The 21,079-nt window shown below is 41.8% G+C and overlaps 1 protein-coding gene across 1 annotated transcript in view; it reads left to right on the forward strand.

The window, feature by feature from the left end:
* ADGRG6 (adhesion G protein-coupled receptor G6) overlaps positions 1-21,079 on the forward strand; it is a 307,599-nt gene that overhangs the window by 191,132 nt on the left and 95,388 nt on the right. Inside the window, 3 exon segments of the mRNA XM_033938193.1 lie at positions 7,261-7,346; positions 9,592-9,644; positions 9,757-9,831. Of these exon segments, the coding sequence (XP_033794084.1) occupies positions 7,261-7,346; positions 9,592-9,644; positions 9,757-9,831 (214 nt within the window).

The raw sequence follows: 21,079 nt of genomic DNA on the forward strand, positions 1-21,079 counted from the left end.
AATATTGGATGTTTTTGGATATTGCGTTCTGTATTTTCCATTTACCTAGCTACAGCTGGGTGGCGATTTAGCAGGCTTGGCCTTTCTTTGCTCTCATCTTTACAAGCTTTTCTGCCATCCATGTGGGAGAGTGCATTGCTTCTAGACAGTGCAGTAATTAAGATAGCAGACTATTTTGATAAATTATTTGTAATTTGTTTTGAAAATGCACATGATGATGCTGTTTTGAGAAAAGATGCAATATAAATCCAAGCCATAATAATCTATGTAAAAGTTTAACCAAAATGGACTAAAAGCAATACTTTACATCATGCAGTTAAGGGCCTTATTTACAAAGCTGCAATAAGATGGTACAGTTACCAAGCAGAAATTTCCAAATCTCTGCATTAACTGTTGGGGGGCATTCTAAACATTTTGCCATATGGTTAGCTATACCTCATAAGGTAGCTTAACTGCTCCAAGTTAGCTGCTGCGTTAATGTGTGCTAATGACCTCTAGATTAACTGTAAGGTACAGTCTCTACCCATTGCAAATCTATTCTAGGCACCTTTCTATATAAGCAGTTCAACATAAGACTTAAAACACTGTGTTAACTGTTACTGTGGGCCTCTGGCAACAGTTGGCATGCAGTAATTCCCTTACTAAACAGATCATGCAGCTTAATAAATAGGCCCCTTTGTATTGCCGTTGCTGTTATGGTCTAGTCCAGGGGTAGGCAATTCCGGTCCTCGAGAGCCGGAGCCAGGTCAGGTTTTCAGGATATCCACAATGACTATGTACAAGATAGATTTCCACGCACTGCCTTCTTGAGATGCAAATCTATCTCATGCATATTTGTTGTGGATGTCCTGAAAACCTGACCCGGCTCCGGCTCTCGAGGACTGGAATTGCTACCCCTGGTCTAGTACATAGTTAACTGATCTCATGTTCTATCTGTTTTATTAACTATTCTGCATGTCAGTTTAACAGATGCTGAAGGTATTTTCATCTATTAGCTTAGGACTTTCAGCTCTCACCTTAACAGATTCTGTATCCAAAGAGAAGGTGGTGCATTTTTCCACTAAGTTGAATAGATCTTCTTTCATGTATAAATTATAGTCAGCAAGGTAGACCAAAACCGAAAATCAAAGAGGAAGTGAGAGATAAAGATCGATCCAAATGGACATAAAGAGAAACAGACGTGTATAAATAACTTTTGTATCCATTATCTGTGTGACTTAATCTGTACAGACCTATGGAAAATCAAAGTTCCTGCTATGTTTTTCACCAAAATGAAGCGGAGTTTGGTTGAGTATCCATGGCTACCATTTCAAAGGCTGCAGGACTCCAGAATTAAGAGGATTAGAAATATAGGAATCATCTCAACTCCAATTATTTGGCCCGTGAAACAAAGGCCCTTTGAACCAGACAGAAGCTCTTCCACACAGGAGATAAAAAATGCAGGCAACCTTTTGCTTTTCCTTTCAACACAGGCTACTTCAGCAGTCTCTGAGAGGACTGATGATGAAGCAGGTAGAGAGCATAATAACAGTCATACTCCAGATTGGTCAAACCATGTTATTTCAGTTCTCTATAATCATACTGAAGAGACTATTGACATAGTAGATGTTGAAACACCCTCTTTGATAACAGATCCAAGTGAGGAAGCAATGTATTTATTGCTGCCAACAGAAAGTTCCAGGTCTGAACTTCCAAAGAATGCAGTCGCCAGAATTGAATATCCAAGTTTTGACACAGTACGCCATTCTTCAGCAAGTGGATCTACTAACAATTCACAGTCATCTGTGGGGACATTTTCTTTTCACTATGCCACTTTTTCACCCGCAACAGAATATAGCCACAAGATCCTAGGACTTGGGACTTTACAGAACCAAATAAAAACCTCTCATGAAGATCCCAAGGTTGGATATCTCACTCCCTTCTCCAGCACCATGGCTTCTTTAACTTCTTTGAATTCAGTACTGTACAACAATCAAAAATTACATGAGGTTTTCGGCAAACAATTATATCTGAAATTCAATGAGACCTTTAGGGAGGATGGTTTTGTAAGCCATATTTCTTATGCTACACTGGTGCAAAGTAGAATATGGTTTACAAAAGTGACAGCCTCATTTGAAGACCATAACGCAGCAAAAGTTGAGAAGCAATTTAGCTATCTAACAGAATCCACTCATATCCCACAATTGTTTCAGAATGTTGATGCAACATTTACCTTACATGGATCATCTGATAAACACTCTTTACAAGATTCATTGCTAATGGGCTACAGTACAGATCTATCTAGCTCAACACTTCTTACAAGGGCAAATTCAGTACATCGGTATACCAGAAGTGTGTCTGTCACAAAATCACCTTTGTGTCATGGACTTTTGGACTGCACTCATTTAACTGAATATCCATCACATAACCTTTTGCTTAAAATGTTTAATGAACACTCTGAAAAGGCATCTTCCTCGGATATACCACGGAAAACAAATGAGCTTCATCCTGCCAAGCAGTCAGGAAATAACCTATACACAGGCACTCTTCTTCTGAATCACATAACAAAAAATGGGATGTCCCTTGGTAATTCATGGATCCCACATAATTTAGGTCTTGTGACACAAGAATACATTTCTGCTACTTTGCCTTCAAATTACAAGTCCTGGGGAGACCATACTGTTGGCCTTACTAAAGAATCTTTAGAAGGATGGAGGTTCTCATTTCAGCCACATTTTTTCCCAACAGAAAGACTGCCACAGCTTAGCTCTCCCAGTGGAATTAATGTTATTCCCATACAGGATAAAACAAATAATATGGCAGAGAATGTTCAAGAAACAGTGCAATTTTCCAGCTACATAGTTCAGCTGGAAGCAGACAAGTTAAACTCTGTCTCTTTAAACAATCTATTTAAAGAAATTTCAGAAAGTAATGAAAAACCTGCGTTGGAGTCATTAAACATAACGGTTTCTCCCACTGTCAGTTTATCAGCAATTAGCAAATTTCCTATTAACTTTTTTACACAGGAAATATTCCCTAGAAAACATTCATTACACTTTCAGATCAGTACATCTGAAGCAATAAATAGATTGTATTTAAGAAACTCAAAGAAACCAGAAAATGTTGAACATTTGCCTCTTACAAATAGACTACATGGAAATGAAAGGTTCAGTATCGGCGAGACCAGCAGCCTCCTACAGAAGCATGACTGGCAGTTTCCATCAATGCATATCTCCATGTCAACAGTTCAGCCTTCATGTTCTGGGAACAATAATACTCAAGCATGCACACTAGATCAACTAGTTCAAGCATCAGCAAACTACTCAAATAATGCTGAAACTGTTGCTCATAACCTAAATGCAACCGATAGCTTGCAAAACCTTGCAGGTCTTGATGAAAGAGTTTGGTCTACAGAATATACAGGTTCTACAGCAACCTCGAAAGTGCAGATCGATAGCTTCTTTACCCCTGTGTCTTCAGAAATTATACCCACTATGTATCCATATCTGGAAAACGGAGGCCTTGCAAATCTTAACATATACTCATCGCTTGTCTACTCATCGCTTGTCTTCACTACACCTCCTTTACCACAAAGTCTCAAAGATTCTAATATTGTAATATCTCCAAGCTCAGATCTTCCTTGGACAGAAGAAGTAAATTTACAAAAAAGTGATTTACAAAGCCCAGAGTTAAAATCTGCAAATTATTTATTAGATAGTCCTTTGCCTCCTCATCTAGATCACTTTGGAATGATGTCTGATGTAAGCTCTAGAACTATTAATGCAGCATTAAAGAAAGAAGGAAGTTCTTTTCTTAGGTTACTGTATTGGGCAGGAAGTCCATCTTCCAGTGCATATAATATAGGATTTTTAGACACCGAAATGCCCTTAAGTTCAAGTATCATGCATGATATGGACATAGGTGTATGGGAAATATTTTCATCTGATAATATCCCCAAAGATTATGGCAAAAGTATATTTTCTACCCCAGCACCAACTGCAACTACAACTGTGGTGCACACAGATCATCTGTATACTGCATTTGCTGATCATTTAAAAGATGACATCTTGAACATGACGGTAACAGAAGCAGAGACCACTGCCATTTCTTCATACTTATATTTCACAAATACAGTCTCTTGGATAACATACCACAATTTATATACTATTCCACAGCTTGATGATGAAACCTCAGGCAACTTCTCTGCAGGAACTGGTCAACACCAAAACACCTACATACCATTTAACCCGCTTCCTGGGCCTTCCGTAACCGTTCAACATTGCTTATGCAATTTCCTCACTGGCATGAAATGTCTTTGTGGATCCCGTTTTAACTACAGTATGTCAAATACACTGCAGTAGATATAGAAAAAATACCATGTCCTCTCTTTCTACTTATAACATCAAAATGCTGACTCAGCGCTCCTTTTACTAAGCTGCGACAGCGGTTTTAGCGCGCGCTGAATTGCCGCGAGCGCTAGACCCTAATGCCATCATTGAGCTGGCATTAGTTCTAGCTACGTAGCGCGGGTTTAGCGCATGCTAAAATTCTGCGTGCACTAAAAACGCTATCGCAGCTTAGTAAAAGGAGCCCTTAGTGTACAGTATTTAAAACTTAGATATAGTTTGATATATAGTATTAGAAAACTGTAGAAAAGGAATTGTAGCATTATTAATATATAGTTTTAATATATACCTTACACATTTACTAACCAAAACTCTAAGGAGACTGCAATGATAAGAATAGAAATCACTTGAGAATATTTTTTTAAATTAATCTATCTTCCTATTATAATTTATTTATGTAACCTGCTATTTTAAAAAAATTGGGCCAGCTACTGTACAAATTTAAACAGGCACTCTGCTTATTTTTAATCAAGCCTGTGTTTCACATTTTATGACTTAACATTTTCATTTTACAATTGCCTGATGTATAGTATACCGAGAGAGGGTATGCAAATGAAGAGTAATGCAAGCAAAATATTTCTTTTTGAGAAATTTGCTTGTTTTTTTGTTTTTTGTTTTTTTTTTTGGGGGGGGGGTGTTTAATAGTTCTGCATTTTCTCAGTGATTGCTCTAAATCCTATTTCCTGTCTTGTGGCATTTATTGTCCTTGGAGAAGTATTTGTTCCTAAAGCTTGAAGAGATTTTCTTCTGGGTAGTCTCCTGAGAGTGATTGGATCTCTGGAAGTACTTTTTTTCTACTAACCTCCCTATAACATGCTTTTAGGCAGCCATCTAGTGGTTGTGATGCAGTTAGCAAAGGTTTGCTATAAACAATGGAAGATTTCAATTCAGATATGACAGCTTAAAGCATTTGTACTGTGATGATAACGTAGGTAAACACCCTTAATACATTTCACCAAGTGTTTTTTTTAACCAAATTGCCCCATGGAATTCTTTAAAAGGTATATGCACTTACAACCAGGAGTTCTTACATCAGGGGTTGATCTAGCACAATATCCTGTCTTCAAAAGTATCAAGTAGCAGGTGTGTAGAGGAAGTGTCAGACACTTTCATTTATTAAGGATCATATCTAGTTAAATACAATACAATACAATTTTTATCTGTATACCGCCAATACCTCTTTGAAGTTCCACAGCGGTTCACAAACAATGAAATATCTAATATTAGGTGCTTGGAAAAACATCTTCAACTGTCCAATAAGGCTCACAATCTGACTAAAGCATCTGTATAAACAATTGATTACATACTAAGGATTATAAAAAGAAGACCAAAAAATTCATAATTTAAACCCCTTAAGAATTGAAAAGAAAAACAGAATAACAAAATTTAATCAAAATAAAAACAAGAGAGTAATTAAAGTTAGATTAAAATAAGATTTTTTTTTTAAATGAAAGATGACTCCATTATACCACATTTCTCTGGAACAAGGTATATTGATTTTTAAAAGATAGCAGATTATTTGGGGATAGGTAAAAAGAATGAGATGTCCATGCAGGAGGGCTGCACATAATGCAAAACTTAATTATTTCATATTAGTTTTCAGTGCCTAGATTCATATATTTGGATTCTCTCTCTAGCATTACTTGATGGCTGTATTTAAAATGCGAAGTTCTCTTCACTATCTGACAAAAAAAGTACCAACTGCATTTGACCAACATGTATAAGCTGAAAATGTAGACTGTGCAAACATAAATGGAAAGAACCTTCTTCCCCCCCCCCAAAAAAAAAAAAAAAAAAAGAAGAAAATATGTTTTAGGTATAACTATGGATTTATGAGAAGACATTATAAATATTTAGGTTTAACTGTCCCTTAAAAACATGACCTAGCATAGTTTTTGCTCAGCTTTCACATTTAATTTGTAAGATTTCTGAATGAAATTGGGTGAAAATAAAACTACAGTGTTGTAATTATGCTGTATGCAGTGCCTATACTGAAAAATCTTACATCTTAGCTGTTTGAGCACTTATTTTCATAATTGCTATAAACCTGCTAAGCCATTTCAGTATTTGTCACTAATGACTAAGTGAAAGTAGCATGGCTTACAATTTAGGCCCCTTTTATGAAGCTGCGTTAGGCTTTATTGTCTACCACGGTGGTATTAGCTCTGACGCACATAGGAATTCTATGAATGTCGGAGCTTTTACCACCATGACAGCAATAAAAAAGCCTAACATGGCTTCATAAAATGGGGGGGGGGGGGGGGGAAATAGGTTAGAGTGAAACATTGGTTCCATTAAAATGTTTTAGTGCAAATTGAACACTTCTAATAAAAAATTTATGTGTGAAAATGTATGGCGTTATGGCACTGTTCCTATATGAGCTGTACCACAAGGGTGGGGGAGGCAGAAGGTTTTGTAGTGTAGCTCAAGGTCATCTACATTCAGGTACAGTAGGTATTTTCCTGTCCCTGGGGGGTTTGCTGTCTTAAATTTTTTACCTGAAGCAATAGGGTTAAATGATTTGCCCACAGTGTGGTTTAAACTAGGCTTCCCTTCTTCCTCAATGCTATTAGTCTAATCCTACACACAATTCACTTTCTTCAAATACCACTGCAAAATAACATTTTGGAACATGGTGTGGAGCATTGTTAATTGCCTTGAGACATCCCAAAGTTATATGCAGGGTTGTCTGCTCACCATCCACGTGAGCGAACTGCTGGGCGCGATGGACCAGCAGTGGCAATTCTTATGTTCTTATCCATTTATCTGAGGTGTAATCTTCCTTGTTTATATTTGTAAAATGTGTACATCAAAGGTTGCAATGCCGTTAAATCATAAACGAGTCTGTTCTGAAATAATTATTTTTGCTAAACAGGTGGCACATTCTACAGGATTTTCATTACTGTCTATAGCCACAATCTCAATAACGAATCATTGGTGCAGAGCACAGTGTCAGAATGGGTAGGTTAACAATTGTTTTATTTTCTCCATAACTTCTGTTAATGTGCTTGCAAAGAGTCCACACTTATGAGTAGGGATAGATATGCCTCGTGAGATGGGGAAACAAAAGGTTTTAAAGGTAAATATCTAATATAATTCCATCATTAGGCAATGATTATAGCTCCTTAACAGTACTATATAGTGGCTAGCAGAAGGTCAGAATTAGAGAATGACATGTGGACAAATATTTCCCTGTCCCCACGGGAACATATTTTCCCATCCTTCCCCATTCCTGCAAGCTCTATCCCCCCCTGTAAATCATCCCCCATACCTTTTTAAATATTCCCCGTACCTTTTAGTGTTGAAACATTTTATTAATTTGTCAATAAACAAATTAATAAGTAAAGAACATGACACGACAAAGTACAACATCCCCCCACGTCCAAACACCCCTCTCATTCCTCCCCAATTACCACTCAACCATAGGATGCATCTCAGCTCCAGCAAGCCTACAACAAGAAGGCTCGGTGATCTGTGTTCTGATAATCCCTGAACCCTTACTCCACAACACAATATGACCCAGGAATTTACCCCTCCTCCCACCACAAAACCTCCTCAAGGTCAGAAGCAAACCGCCCCCAACCCCCTCCCCTCCAGCTCCAAGATACCACCCCCAATCTGAAAATGTCCCAGCCCAGAAGAGCACATGGTTCCAAAGCTAGCTACAGTATCTCCCTTGCACCCACCACACCCCCATCCAAAAACCCACCCCAAGCCCAACCCCCCATGCGCAAAACTCACCAGTCACAGACTACAGTGCTCGTAGGGTTTTCAAAATGAGACTACGGCCCTTGGGATGTAACTGTTGCAAATATGGGTCCCAAATTTGCAAATATCACTGACCCCCCTTTCCTGGTTCCCCTTTCATCCCTCACTTCCCAGCAGGCCAGTTGATGTACATAAGCCCACCGCCAATACCCTGGGGGCTCACTTAGTCCAATATTTCATAATGCATTTACGAACCACCAACTCAAGCTTGCGACACAGCAATCGACGTTCCCCCCCCCCCCCCCAATAACCTCAAACACCACAGGTAAATCTAGCACAAGCCTCAAACACTTTAAAATCAGAAGTTGTCGAGGCTTGTGTAGTTAAAGCAGAGCTTACAAGAAAGGGGCAGGGATAGGGACAGCGACAAAACTCGCAGGGACAGGGAAATTGATTTCCTGCAGAGTTATTCTTTAGTCAAAATTAATGAGGTAAGCCTTATTCCAATGTAAACTCGGAGCACTGCAAAATCTTGACTAGACTGGCACACTGGCTGAGCATTCTGGCCTATAATTTCATTTCTTCAAACACCAACACCTCTTGAAACGAAAGAGATTCATATCACTTCAATGGATGTTTACTAGTAATACCATTCTTTTAGTAAATAATTAAAGTAGCACTGAAGTATGACACTCCAGAATTCAACACTGCTGCATATCAACCACAAGGTTTATTCATCAGAAAATCCCAAATTTCTCATTTCATTGAGCTGAACCTGACTATTCTGGTGCACAGGTAATATTTTTAAAATCTTTAAAGTGAGATTTGAATATGAGAAGAGGTTGCAATCATAGATTATGTGACTTTTTTTGAAAAAGTGAAACACACACAAAAGAAAAAGGACCAAATTTGATTTTCCCTCTTGAGGGTGAAGAGAGGAATTGGTGACTGTGATTTTATGCAGCAGATATCCAGTTTATTAAATCGATGGAGATGGAAACATTAGTTATTAGACCCTGTAATATATAATCATATAGGGGTCCTTTTACTAAGGTACACTAACCATTTTAGTGTGTGCGCTAAACGCTAACACGTCCATTATATTCTATAGACACGTTAGCGTTTAGCGCATGCTAATATTTAGGGAACGCTAAAACAGCTAGCGTGCCTTAGTAAAAGAAGGCGATAGTGTAATTTTCATCTGGGATGAATCACGTTGGAAGAGACCTGCAAATTCAAACATGGGCATAATGAACTTTATGCCTATTCACCCTATTTTTACAGACTAAGGAGTTTGGGATCTTCCAGCTGTCAGTTAAGGAGTTCACCACTGACTTGAGCATTCCCTTAACTGTGCCACAGTATTAGTGTATTCCTGACTATGAAATCTCACTCGTGTCTCTCCCACTAATGTAACTCCAAATGTTTGCTCTATCACAGATCCCATCAGCAGTCCTCTTCCCCTTTTTTCACTTGTGATTCTTCTTTTGTTTTTCAGCTCAATCACACATTCCAGAACTGGAATTATAGTGTCTTTGTAGTCAACATCAGGTAAGGAGCAATGCCAAACTGAAAAGTATGTACATATATACTGCAGAAACAATAATTGCTTTTCTTTGATTTTTGTTCTGCATTCATCATTTCTATTGATTTTCTTTCCAAGCATTCAGTACAAAGCCTCAGGAAATGTAAGGCTTCACTCCAGACTTGCACGAAGCACCAATATCAACAATCAGAGGTAATAGTCTCGGGATGCTTTCTTTGGCAATAGATACACTACCTTTTTTAAAATGGCATTGACAGAGTAAGAAATGTTTCCAGGATATACTTACAGAATTTTAAATCCTGGTATCAGTTTACTAGATTAAACATTAACGCATGACAGCAGGCCTCTGTGGTAATCATCTCGTTTAGGATTAGCTGTGTTCCTGACCCTGAGCCTTCACCCACCTAGGAAAGGGTGACTTGCAGTACAAAGGAATACCCACAATCGATTGCATGCACAGCGGTAAGAGACAGATGGAGATTAGAATACTTTGTGCAATTCTAGAGAACGCACCTTCAAAAAGATATAAACAGGGTGGAGCAGGTCCAGAGGGCAGCTACAAAATTAGTCAGTGGTCTCCATCATAAAGTGTATGGGGAGAGATTTATAGACCTCAATATGTATACTCTGGAAGAATGGTGGAAGAGGGGGTATATAATCGAGACTTTTAAATATTTTCTTGGTATTAATGAAGGAAAACTCTAGAATAAAGAGGGCATAGTGTGAAGTAAAGAAGTGATAGGCTTGGGGTAATCTAAGAAAATACTTTTCTACATAAAGTGTGGTAGATGTGTAGTCTCAGCAGAAGTAGTGGAGACAAAAGACTGAATTCAAGATAGTGTGGGACAGGCATGAAGGATTTCTCAGGGAAAGGAGGAAACAGTGGATGCTGTGGAAAGGCAGACTGGATGGGCCCTTTGACCTTTATCTTCCGTCATGTTTTTTGCTTCTATAATTTGATAAAGACTTTACATGTGTTAAACTGGGTTTTATATGTAAAAGAATTGTTGCCATAAGGAGGTATATACACTGGTACTGACGCTACTTGTATGCGTGTTTATAGTGGGTGTTCTCTGGGCAGATCAAGATAGAGCTTTGCCTGTACATTTATACTTAACTATGAGGGAAATTCTAAAAGTGGCACTCAGAAATAGGCCCTGAAAAAAATCAGCACTAAATACTATTCTATAAAAGGCATGCACACTTACAGAATAGTGCTTAACACCAATTCCCATGCTTAACTGTAGGCACCAGACTTCCACCTGCAGAAACCTGGTGCAAGTTAGAGAATGACATGGTAACTGTTAACAATGATTAGCCACGGGTAACGGGTAACCGACAGGAAGTGGGGGGGAGACAGGTTACCACAGGTATGGGGACAAGGCCATTCACCACCCCATGAAGTGGTAAATGGCCTTATCCCCACAGTAAAGTAGCTGGTGCAACTTACCTCCCTTTCCACTCCTCCCAGTCAGCAGCCCCTTCCCCCCCATGAGTCCAGCAGCACCCCTCCCTCACTCTTATGGGTCAACAGCCCCACACCTTCACACCCTGCCTCCCTCCTTCGTGACTCCTGTGGTGGGCCTACCACCCACTTAGAAGCTTCCTGTATGCAAGGCTGTTCCAACTGGAACCTTCTTGCCACCGAGTCCAGTGTAACTTCTGGCCGGACCAGCTGGAGCTGAACTGAAGGGAAGGGGAAACGGGTGCTAGGCACATGTGGTGGGTGGAGTGTGCTGGAGGAAAGGGAGAGGTGCCAGATCTACACTGGCACTGAAGAAAGGGGATAGAGGTGTTGGATCCATGGGAAGGGAGCTAGAGGGAAAGGAGAGAGATGCAGGACCTGCAGGGAAGAAGAGAGAAGGAAAGGGAAAGAGAAAAGCTGAACCAAGGGGATGAAGGAACATAACATAGAAAGGGAGGAAAGAGAGAGTATGAGAGACATATTGGTGTAAGGGAGTAAGAGAGGGGAGAAGCTGGACACAGGGAGATATACAAAAAGAGGGGAGATGGTGGGCATGGATGGAACCATAAGAACAGGGACAAAAAAGGGAATGCTGCATCTGCATGGGGATGATATATGGACACAGAGGAGTAATGCTAGACATGGGAGGGTATATGGACACACAGAGAAGATAGCTAGACATGGGGAAGAATAAGAACACAGAAGGAAGATGATGGACAGGGGGGCATAGGGATATAGAGGAATGATACTGTATACAGAAGGAGGGGGATCATAGAATGGTGAGATGATGAAGGCAGAGAGATGGGCACAGGGGAAATACTAGAAAGGGAAGTATAGGAGACAGAGAAGGGAGATGCTTCCTGAACATGGGGGAAAAACCTACACAGAGATATAAGATGAATGGTGAACATGAAGAAAGAAGACATGTCAAATGGTCAGGAGACCCTGGCAAGTGAGTTAAGAGTAGACCCAGAGCCTGAGACTAATGTGATGTGGAAAAATAAAATCAGATAAAGGTAGAAAAAAAATTATTTTCTAATTTGTGATTAGAATATATCAAATTTGAAATATGTATCCTGCTAGAGCTGGTGTTAGATATAACTGGAGACTGCAAAGCCCAGGCTGTGCTTCTTTAGCTTTCAGCTGGCTTAGGGCTATCTGTGACTAGGAGGGTAGTTGCACTCCTCTAACACTATTCCTGACATGTATGACTGATGTATTCTATTAGCTTGATTTTTCTATGTAGTATTCTATAGTAATTTGACTTCAGTTTTCTCGATAGTGGAGGGGATATTTGTGAGGAGGAGGAGGAGGAGAGGGGAGAGACAGCGGTTTTGTTGATCCATGCTCTGTATCATTTTTGTTTTACAAAATGACAGTTGTACAGAATATTGTTTCTTTTTATACTTTAATAAAATTAATTCAGTATAAAAGTATTTGAAGTTTGTGCGGATGGGATCAGATGGTTTGCAGGGACAGGGTGGGGATGGGGACTGAACTGGCGGGGATGGGGCAGTGACAGGGTCGAGCTTGTGGGGACAGGGAGGGACAAATTTTTCTCCCGTGTCATTCTCTAGTATAAGTACTGGTGCCCAAAATAGGCAGTATTCTTAACTACTGTGGTAGGACTATGAGAAGCCCCTGAGCAATCCCTGTTTCCTACTACAGGCGCTAGATCCTGCATTTCCCTGGAATGCCAATGGTGCTTGACTTTTCAGTTAAATTCAGCAACTCTCAACACCATAAGTTGCAAAAGAAAAATTGTTTTATTTCAGCCATTAATCTTCTTCTCAGAGGCTCTCATTCAAGGCAATATTGCCCAAACAGTTCTCACACTGTCCCTACCTGGGCCACGTGTCCAAATGAAATAAAACTCTTTTAGCACAGTAATTCTCCAGTCCTCATCCGAATGAGGTGTCTGCCTATAGTGGGACAGCTCCAATTATTAACACCAGGTGGGATAGTAAATATAAAAAAATCAGAAAACCTATCCTCTTCTATTATGGGAAAACAACAGAAAACCAAAAACAAGTGGAGAAAAAGACCTCACATAAATTTGTGGAACTTAACAAAAGCTGAAGACAAGTAAGTTCACTTTATCATCACAGGTCAGAAAAAACTCCACCTGAATACAAAAAAGTCTTATTCTATGTTTAAGACTACCAATAGGAGAACAAACAGTGTGCAAGTCAAAAGAGGGCTTGCTCTCCTATTGATGGTCTTAAACACAGAATTAGACTTTTTCGTATTCAGGTAGAGTTTTTTCTGACCTGTGATGATAAAGTGAATTTACATGTCTTCAGCTTTTGCTGTGTTAAGTTCCACAAATTTATGAGAGGTCTTTTTCTCAACCTATTTATGGTTTTCTGTGGTTTTCCCACAATAGAAAGGGATAGAACTGCTCCAATTATCTCAATCCTGGCAGCACCACTGCTCTGGGACGGACTCCAGGCTTCTGGACTGGTCGCAGGGCCACCCAGCACTTGAGCCACTTTCAACAGTCTTTTAAACTGGTCACTACTCAGTCCAATACAGCACTGTAATTCTTAGTAGAACTTGTGCCCTTCTTGGATATAGCACCCCTGACCTGTTGTAGTACCTGGTCAGGGTGCAGGGGCCCTTCCTCCCAACTGATTAGTTAGTTCTTAATCCTCCCCAATCCCTATATCGAGTGCTTTAGGCAATTTAGAATAAAGGCAGGCTTCCTAGCTTTACATTCCCTTTCCTTTCGTCTAGTTCTGCTTTCCCTTAAGCAATACCCACCAAACCCTTTTATCTCTCAGGGGATTATGTCAACTCATTCACAGCACACGTTGTAATCTAGAACCAACTTCTTTCACTTTCAAACAACTATTCTCACATTAAAGAGTTTTATTCACTCATACCTTCAACCAAGCTGTCTTCTTCAGGAGACATCCACTCCATGCCATTCTCTGGGTCCTGAAAACAGGATCATCGGCTCCCAGCTCCACTATCTCTACCATCCCCCAGTCTTTCCCTCCCTGCTAATTTAGGCTTAAGATCCTTTACTTTCCCAACTTGGTTCTCCCTGAAAGCAGAGTTCCTTGGGCATGAAGGAGCAGGGACTTTCCTCCCTAAGGAGCCCTTGTACTGTTCCATATAACCTGGTTTCCTTGGCATTCTGAGCTGCACATCCTCGAGCACTCCAGCTGGGGCTAATTTGCCTGCAGCCGGTTCTCTTCCTGCTTGGCAAGCCTTGGCCCCAATTTGCTGCACCACTTGTGGCTCAGTTCCCCGAGCCACGCCTCCTCTGTTAAACCCTTTTGTGTCAAATTTAATTTTCTGTGGCTTGCAGAGATTCTGTTCAGAGTTTCTACAAAAGGAATAATGGGAAGGTAGAAACATAGAAACATAGAAATAGACGGCAGATAAGGGCCCACGGCCCATCTAGTCTGCCCACCTTAATGTCCCTCCCCTACCTTTGCCCTGTGAATAGATCCCATGTGCCGATCCCATTTGGCCTTAAAATCAGGCACGCTGCTGGCCTCAATCACCTGTAGTGGAAGACTATTCCAGCGATCAACCACTCTTTCAGTGAAAAAGAATTTCCTGGTGTCACCTCGTAGTTTCCCGCCCCTGATTTTCAACGGATGCCCTCTTGTTGTCGTGGGACCCTTGAAAAAGAAGATATCTTCCTCCGCCTCGATGCGGCCCGTAAGATACTTGAACGTCTCGATCATGTCCCCCCTCTCTCTGCGCTCCTCGAGCGAGTATAGCTGTAATTTGTCAAGCCGTTTTTCGTATGGTAGATCCTTGAGTCCCGAGACCATACGGGTGGCCATTCTTTGCACCGACTCCAGTCTCAGCACATCCTTGCGATAATGCGGCCTCCAGAATTGCACACAGTATTCCAGGTGGGGCCTCACCATGGATCTATACAATGGCATAATGACTTCCGCCTTACGACTGACGAAACCCCTTCATATGCAGCCCATGATTTGTCTTGCCTTGGACGAAGCCTGCTCCACTTGATTGGCAGACTTCATGTCCTCACTGACGATTACCCCCAAGTCTCGTTCTGCTACCGTTTTTGCTAGGATCTCGCCATTAAGGGTATAAGACTTGCATGGATTCTGGCTGCCCAGGTGCATAACTTTGCATTTTTTGGCATTGAAGTTGATTTGCCATGTCCTAGACCATCGCTCCAGTAGGAGTAGGTCGTGCATCATGTTGTCGGGCACTGAATCTTCGTCTGTTGTGCATTTGCCCACTACATTACTCAGTTTGGCGTCATCGGCGAATAATGTTATTTTACCTCGAAGCCCTTCTGCCAAGTCTCTTATAAAGATGTTGAATAGGATTGGGCCCAAGACTGAGCCCTGTGGTACTCCACTAATCACCTCCGTCATTTCGGAGGGGGTGCCGTTCACCACCACCCTTTGGAGCCTACCTCCAAGCCAGCTCCCAACCCATTTCGTCAATGTGTTACCTAATCCTATAGAACTCATCTTGCTCAGTAACCTGCGGTGTGGTACGCTATCGAATGCTTTGCTAAAGTCCAGGTACACGATGTCCAGGGACTCCCCTATATCCAGCTTCCCCGTTACCCAGTCAAAGAAGCTGATCAGGTTGGATTGGCAGGATCTCCCCTTAGTAAATCCATGTTGTCGGGGATCCCGTAGATTCTCCTCATCCAGGATCTTATCTAATTGGTGTTTGATTAGAGTTTCCATTAGTTTGCTCACTATCGATGTTAGACTCACTGGTCTGTAGTTTGCTGTCTCCATCTTTGAGCCTTTCTTGTGGAGTGGAATGACGTTAGCCGTCCTCCAGTCCAACGGGACGCTGCCTGTACTAAGGGAGAGGTTGAAGAGCGCGGACAGTGGCTCCGCCAAGACATCACTCAGCTCCCTAAGCACCCTGGGGTGCAGGTTGTCCGGCCCCATTGCTTTGTTAACCTTGAGCTTTGACAGCTCACCGTAGACACTGCTGGGCGTAAACTCAAAGTTACTAAACGGGTCAACTGAGCCAACCCTTGTCTGTAGCTGAGGGCCGAGCCCTGGCGCTTCTCGGGTGAAGACTGAGCAGAAGTATTCATTTAATAGTTGGGCTTTTTCCGAATCCTTTTCCACATAGTCTCCGTCTGGTTTCCTAAGACATACAATCCCGCCTGAGTTTTTTCTTCTATCACTGATATACCTGAAGAAGGATTTATCTCCCTTCTGGATGTTCTTTGCTAGAGACTCCTCCATGAGGAATTTAGCCTCCCTGACTGCTGTTTTGACGGCTTTTGATTTGGCCAGGTAGTCTGCTCTAGAGTCCTGCTTCCCTGATTGTTTGTAAGAGATGAATGCTTTTTTCTTCTCCTTGATCAGGTCTGAGATCTCCGCAGTAAACCACTGTGGCTTATTGTTCCTTCGCCGTTTACTTACTGATTTTACATAGCGGTTTGTTGCTTCTTGTATGGTTGCTTTCAAAGTCGACCACATGTCTTCCACGTTATCGGTTTCTTCTTGGCTTTGTAGCGCCTGGTGAACGAAGTCTCCCATTTCTTTGAAATTTGTGTCCTTGAATTTGAGGTGAACAGGTCTGTCTATTCCTGGTAGAAATCTCTTTTGTGGGCTGCACCTCTGCCTGGCTTCTACTTCCCTCTCCTGTATTCAAAGGACTGTCGCTACTCATAGGACTTGTGACAGTCCCTGGCAGAGTCAAATGGAGGATTTCTACTCATGACAGTCAGTTGCCTGTCATACTACACACACAACTATTTGGAACACCCATATCCATGTCCTCTTTTGACTTGCACAATAGTAGAGTTAAGCTCCATACCTTATTTATTTATTTACATTTCCTATATACCACTTCTATTTGAATTCATCTTAAATATTTCTCCCTATCTATGATACCTGGGATAATGGAGGGTTAAATAATTTGCCCAGGGTCAAAAGGAACAGCATGGGAATTGAATCCACAACCTCAGTGTGCTGAAGCAAGGGTTCTAACTAGGGCTGCCTGATTCAGGGAAAATTTTTTCAGTTTGATTTGGCCCATTGAATTGAGTTTTCGATTTGATTCTCTTTTCCTGCCAATTGGCCCTTTTTTTCCCAGACGTCCTGACAGGTTTATTTTGTAGGAACACCATACAAATAGGGAAGAACAAATTTTTCCAAAAGTCCCCCTCAGAGAGCTACTTGATATAAAAAAAAAGGAGAGGCACAATAAATGTTCTCTTCAATCAGTCACACACACAACATGAGTAAACAGTACTCAGAAACAGATGTTTTTTTTCAGACCAAAACCTCCAAGAGACCCAGTAGATTTAAAATCTGGCGTAAGAGATTTCTATCATTGCACTGAATTATATTGAAAAATAGCTACTCAAAATATGGGCATATCTGCTTCTCCTTTTTCTGATATCAAGGTTTATTTTTGTAGCCTTTTCACTCACCCCATCCTTCTTTGCCCTCTCCAAACTGACGCCGGCGCTGTGGTGTAAACAAAATAAAAAATACTTTTCCTCTCTCTGTTAGGTCATAGCTCATGCTATTGTCTAACACCAGCTCTGGCAGGATAGACATTTCAAATCTGACATATTGTAATCACAAAATAGAAACTAACAATTTATTTTTTTTCTACCTTTTGTTATCTGATAGTGGTGGTATTCAAATCATGTTGGTCCCAGGCTCTGTTTTCTGTTTGTCTTCTGTTAATTTGCTTGCTAAGGTCTCCTGCCCATTTGACATTTTCTTCTTTCTCCGTGCTCACCATCCATCTTCCATCTCTGTACCTTCTCTTCCACTGCCATATCCAATATTATCCCAGGACAAGCAGGCAGCATGTTCTCACTGATGGTGACGTCACCACTTAGCCCCGGCATGGACACTTCAAGAGCTTGAAAAAGCTCTTGTCGCCCGTACCGCGCATGTGCGAGTGCCTTCCTGCCCGACGGAGGCTCGCGGTCCCTCAGTTTTCTAGTTTCCACGGAGCTAAGAAGTCGCTTTTCAACGGTAGTTGAAAAATTTTCATTTCGCTGCCTTCCCGCTCTCGCAGTTTACTGACTTTTTGTTAGTTTCTTCTTTTATTTCTTTTATAAGTTCCTATTATTTTTAAAAAAAAAATTTACATTTTATTTTTCTTTACCATTGTCGGTTGGACCTTGTGGGGCCTTATGGATTGCCATTTTCTTTTCTCCCCTCTGCATGGCTCTTGTCCTGGGCTAGTTTTTCCTGCCCAATCTTCCTCCACGCAGTTGTTTTGTGGTGGAACTTGTCTTCACCCACATCCTTCTGTTATTTTAGCAATGTCGGGCCCTCAACCATGCTGGTTTTTTCTTCCTTTGCTTTTTTCCTTTTCAGCGCATTTTCATGTGTATTCTTCAGAAGCTGTTTCCAGTCAACAACGCCAGGAATCCAGCACCAGTCGATGCCGGTGATCCGGTATCCAGTGTACTTCCGACACCGATTCTCCAGTCCGCACAGTCTGTGATGCTTCTTCTTTTGGTAAGTTGGTTTTCTCTTTTGGGCTTCAGGTCATTGTAACAGTGAGTCTAATCCTGTCGACCTTGGTCATTGTAGCAGTGAGTCAAGTCCTGCCGACTTTTTTTCAACCCTATCTCTGGCTCCACTTCGATGTCGATGACTGTCTTGATATAGGCATGTTCATCTTGGAACCATGGAGCGACACCGATGGTACCGATCATGAGACAAAGGTACCGGTGTTCTTTTCTTTTCTTCTATTCTAGAGCCACACCTATGGTACCAGTCATCGACCAAGGGTACCGGTGTTCTTTTTTTCCTGCTTCGAAACGACACCAATGGTACCGGTCGGGGACCATAGGTACCAGTGTTCTTTCTTTCTCCTCCGGGAGCGGCACCAATGGTATATGGACCTTGGGTGCCGGTGCTTTTTTCTTTCTACTCTTGACCTTCGGTTCTGGCCATGAACCACTGATACCGGTGTTCTTTTTCTCTCTACTGACACCGTCGGTACTGGTCTTGGACCAACGGTATCGATATCCTTTTCTCTTTCCTTGGCAATGACACCATGGGTACCAGTCATGGACAAAGGGTACCGGTGTCCTTTTCTCTCTACTTGCCGCTGACTCCATCAGTACCGGTCATGAATCAACGGTACTGGTGTCCTTTTCTTTTTCCTGGGCAAAGACACCAACTGTACCGGTCATAGACCAACGGTACCAGTGTCCTTTCCCATCTGCTCCAGTGGTGCTGTGTGCCTTAATACTGGCTTTGTTCATCTTGGGAGTGTTGACCCTTGGTACGGGCGTTGTATCCATCGGTACCGGTTCTCTATACTTGCCACTGACACCGTCAGTATCAGTCATGAACCAACGGTACCGGTGTCCTTTTCTTTTTCCTGGGCAATAACACCATCCATAACGGTCATAGACCAATGGTACCGGTGTCCTTTCCCATCTGCTCCAGTTGTGCTGTGTGCTTTAATATCTGCTTTGTTCATCTCGGGAGTGTTGACCCTTGTTACGGGCGTTGTATCCATCGGTACCGTTTCTCCCTTTTTAACAGTGTTTTCTTTCATGTCCACGTTTTTGGTCGACATCAGCATGTTTTCATTGTCCCTGGGAGTGATGTTGACGTTTCTAATTGGTGTCGACCTCCCTACGATGTCGACTTTTCTCTCTCGATGCCATGTTATTCTTGTCAGTTCTGCTCGATGTTGCAGTCCATATTGACATCCAGGTCGATGTCAGACTTTCTTCTCGACATTGCCATGTTCAACTGTGATCCAGTTGTCGACATTGTCTATTCTAGTGCTGCCCAGTTCAGTTTTTTACTTCCAGGGACTTTTTCACTTGAGTCTTCTCTGCTTTTGTTGACTCCTATCCAGTGACACCAGTTGTCGTTGCAGTTACCAGTGTCGGTTGTGTTCCGATATGGAAACGCTTTGCAGTTTTCAAGCTGTTTTTGGCTTCGACATTGATTCCTTGATGATCTTGACTGGTTGAGAGCCATGGGGTGTTTTTTTTGGAACTACGCCACATCTCTCTCTGAAATGGTGGGTGTTTCTACGTCCCATGTGCTTTTTTTGCCTTGAGTGGGGTTTCTACTTGCATGACATCGTTTTTTACAGATTCATTAGGAAATCTTCAGTATATGCATTCCTTTGGGAGTTGGCTTTGTACAGTCATTTTCTTCCCTTTGGAATTTCTTTTCCTTCCTTCTACTTATTTCCTCAAGGGTGGTTTGCTTCCCTTCCTTGATCTCTATGGGGACTGATGTGACACGCCCTATGAAGCAGTTCACATGTGTCCTGGTTTCCCTCCTGGTGGGAGTACCTCCTCACGGCTAGTATGTAGGCCTCTGTCTTTCTGGGCAGAGCGGACAAGGCTGGGGACTGGTTAGCCAAATGGGCTTCCTAGTTTCCTCTCCTGCTTGCCTGGTTTTCCTTGACATACATTTGTGTTCACATTCCATGTAGCTGCTTTTCAGTTTCAGATCTGTGTTTTACGGATCTGGTCTACATCCGAGTGTCTGTTTTTATCATTACTCCACACGACAGGTTATCGACTATGTCTGATTTGGGGAGGTGTTCCTGGGGCTGGGCTGGGCTGGAACATGTTTCCTCTACATTATGGCATGGTGAGTTCTCTGGCCGCATCTGTGTAGCAGTTTTCACTTTCACAGCGGCTGTTTTATCTGTCTTTATGTACTCCTACAAGCCTGGCTCTGAGTTCTATTCACGTGGAGGCTTTCTTCCCTTAATCTTTTCACCCTGCTCTTAGACTCTGTTTTCTGTTGAGACTCGAGAGTCTACGAGGTATCTTAGGCAGTACTTCCTGTTTTCTACTGCTAATTCTCCTTGAAGGGTCCTCTTCAATTACTGGAGTTAGGGAAACTTTTCCCTTCTTTCTCTTCATTATCAAGGACACTAGATGACTGTTTTTTCTGGATCTCAGACCTCATGGCTCTACTTCCTGATTTTCCGGGCAGCCGCTATAGGCTCCACTTCATACGGTTTTCGAGCTGTGTTTTTCATCCG

Source organism: Geotrypetes seraphini, chromosome 3, assembly GCF_902459505.1.
Source record: "Geotrypetes seraphini chromosome 3, aGeoSer1.1, whole genome shotgun sequence".
Lineage (NCBI taxonomy): Eukaryota > Metazoa > Chordata > Amphibia > Gymnophiona > Dermophiidae > Geotrypetes > Geotrypetes seraphini.